Source organism: Manihot esculenta, chromosome 4 (assembly GCF_001659605.2).
Source record: "Manihot esculenta cultivar AM560-2 chromosome 4, M.esculenta_v8, whole genome shotgun sequence".
NCBI classification, from domain to species: domain Eukaryota; kingdom Viridiplantae; phylum Streptophyta; class Magnoliopsida; order Malpighiales; family Euphorbiaceae; genus Manihot; species Manihot esculenta.
The window spans coordinates 30458243-30460858 of NC_035164.2; the positions used below are offsets into that span (position 1 = coordinate 30458243).

Sequence of the window (2616 nt, forward strand, 5' to 3'; positions counted from 1 at the left end):
AGTCATGGAATCAAAATTAGTTGCATTAACAAATTATGGACTCTCTTGATAAGGAAAACCTCAAAAGAGAAGATCTCCCTCAAGAAGCAAGACCTTAAGGCATAAGACCTCCCTCAAGAAGGAAGGCCCTAAAAGGGAATACCTCTCTCTCTCTATAAAAGGAAAACTTCAAAGAGAAAGGTCTCGAAAGAGAAGATCACTAAGTTCAAGTCGGAGGGGTAAGAGCAAAAGGGTGAGACCAGAAGGACAGACTATTAATATTAGATTTTCAAAAAGAAAGATTGCCAAAATCAAATCTCCCAAATGGAGCACTATTAATGAAGTAAGACCTTAAGGTGTAAGTCCTCTCTCAAAAAGGTAGGCCCCAAAAGGGAATGTTTTTGTCTCTCTAAAAAAGGAAAATTTCAAAGAGAAAGATCTCGAAAAGGAAGACCAATAAGGTCAGATCGAAAGGATAAGATCAAAAGGGTAAAGGCGGAAGGGCAGACTGCCAAGGGAAGACCGCCAAAATTAGACCTCCAAAGGGAGCACCATCAATGTAAGACCTTTAATGAAAAGATCTTCAAAAGTAAGGAAAAAACCATTTCATATTACATTAGCTTAAAATTCATTGAGAATTTTCTCGCAGATATACTCCCTTAGTCCGATCTACATTAAGTCATTCAACTCAACTGATCATACTAAGAAGTAGGGCCATTTGATAACATATAAAAATTATAATATTATTTTAAATAAAATATGCCCCACCAAAGAATATAACAAAGTAATTCTCACATCTCTCCATAAAGTAGGTTAAGTAAGGGATAGTAGATTCCCATTGAGCTAGGTCTAGATCTTGAGAAGAGGGCCTCCTTTCCACTCTATTCTTCTTTGGCTTCTTCTTCCTCTTCTCTTCTACATTACTTTTCTCTGCACGTCCTATCATTAAAATCTTATTTTAAAAGTTTTAAAACCGAAGGGTCTCTATCGAAGGATCATTCTCAATAGTCTCAGGACCATTTTTTTTATTCTTTTGCAGTCTCTTTTCTCAAAATCAAGAATTGATAGACCCATATGGGAGATTAGAGGAAAATTCTTTATCATATCTTAAATAACTTATAAGCAATTAGTGTTTATAAGTTAATTTTCATAAGTTAGGTCAGACATTCTCTAAAAGAGTTGTGTTTCCTAAACAACTGTGCAGCGGTTAAAAATAAAAGGTTTAGGACAGTAAATTTACCTGTACAATTAATGTAAGGGTTGCCTTCGTACCCATAGCTGCATTCACAACCGAATACTGGTTTACTAGAAGCAGAAGAACTACCATAGTAGTTGTAGCAATCCACGGTTTCCGAGTAATTAGCATTCCATAGTCCAGAATCAATCATCCAATTAGAACTTTCCGTTCGGTTCGATTTGATCATCCAATCTAGTACCATCGGAAACTGCACATTCGAATCATTTTTCGTCCAGGAGTCTCCAGCATATAATCCTGCTAGAAATGCCAGCTTGCAACCACGTGTGCCCCGATTACCATCTATAGCCTCGAAACTTGCATTAAAAACCTGAAGGGATGAAGGTATTGTAATCTGACAACAATCAGTGCCATTACAATAATCGTCCGCGATCGAGTAATATTTTCCAGAGGAAAACTCTCTCTCTTTTATGAGATTAGGAAGCAATTGTCGCCAATCAACATCCTTCTGGCCAAGGCATTTTGACTCACACCCGAGGCGTTGGAGGGGATTATCTATCATTAGAGCACGAGTATCACAACCTACTGCAGTGAATACGTTGTAGTCGGAAATAGAGAAAGGACTTCCTGTCAAATTGAGCGGCAGCAGATGATCAGTCTCCATGCCGGAACAATTCGACAACATTATTGGACTTTTGACATGAGCTTTGCCGCGTATATAAATATTAAGGAGCTCCATATTGATTTTATTTAGAAAAGCTCTACTTTGGTTGCACTTAATCTCGAACCATTCGTCGAAATAGCAATCCTTGCTATCCATTCCGAATGGGAAAGGAATCTCTATATCTCCGCAACGGTCTTCACAGTTGGGCATAGCAATGGGTGCCTTTGCTGTTGCCAACTGAATAATACACAGCAATAGTGCCAAACTGAAACCCACTCCACACGCTAATTTCACACTCATTTTTGCTATCTTTTTTACTTGGTGTTTCTCTTTAAGAGCCTTTTGAGTTCTGCTTAATTAACAATGCCTTTATATAAATTGTCATTGGAGATTTATATAACAATGCCTTTATATAAATTCTTCGTACAAAAGATGCTTTTTCGTAATTTCTTAGCTAACGTTGAAACGATTTAGTCGTCTTTAAATCAAAATAATAATAATAATAATAATAATATAAAAAAAAGTTAAAGTCAAGAAGAGTCAATGTTATTGAGTGTGGAAAATTCATGGATGGGACTATTATTTTTCCATGAAATATCTCATCTACAGTTTTAGAGAGAAAAACAAGTCAACAGATTTCATATTTACCATTTTATGATGCGTTAGCTTTAGTCTGTATCTGAATCTTAACGGTAAGTTGTGTTGAATTTATTTTAAAATGTTATTGTTCATATAGTTTAAGATTCAAATGAGCCATTAAATAATTTTAATTAGATAG

The 2616-nt window shown here is 35.9% G+C and overlaps 1 protein-coding gene across 1 annotated transcript; it reads right to left on the reverse strand.

Moving 5' to 3' along the window:
- Positions 1–510: 510 nt before the first annotated feature.
- On the reverse strand, positions 511–2138 carry LOC110612636 (wall-associated receptor kinase-like 22). The gene is made up of 2 exons (XM_021753412.2): positions 1220–2138; positions 511–560 (listed from the first exon to the last, which is right to left on the reverse strand). Exons 1-2 carry the CDS (start codon positions 2136–2138, stop codon positions 511–513), a joined length of 969 nt encoding a protein of 322 aa, XP_021609104.1.
- Between the last annotated feature and the right edge of the window lie 478 nt (positions 2139–2616).

What these genes read in the sequence shown, in the direction of transcription:
- LOC110612636 (XM_021753412.2), bottom strand. Translation starts at nt 2,138, where the DNA reads ATGAGTGTGAAATTAGCGTGTGGAGTGGGTTTCAGTTTGGCACTATTG. An exon ending in CCCTTACATTAATTGTACAG is followed by an intron (nt 561 to 1,219) that starts GTAAATTTACTG and finishes TTACTTTTGAAG; the next exon opens with ATCTTTTCATTAAAGGTCTT.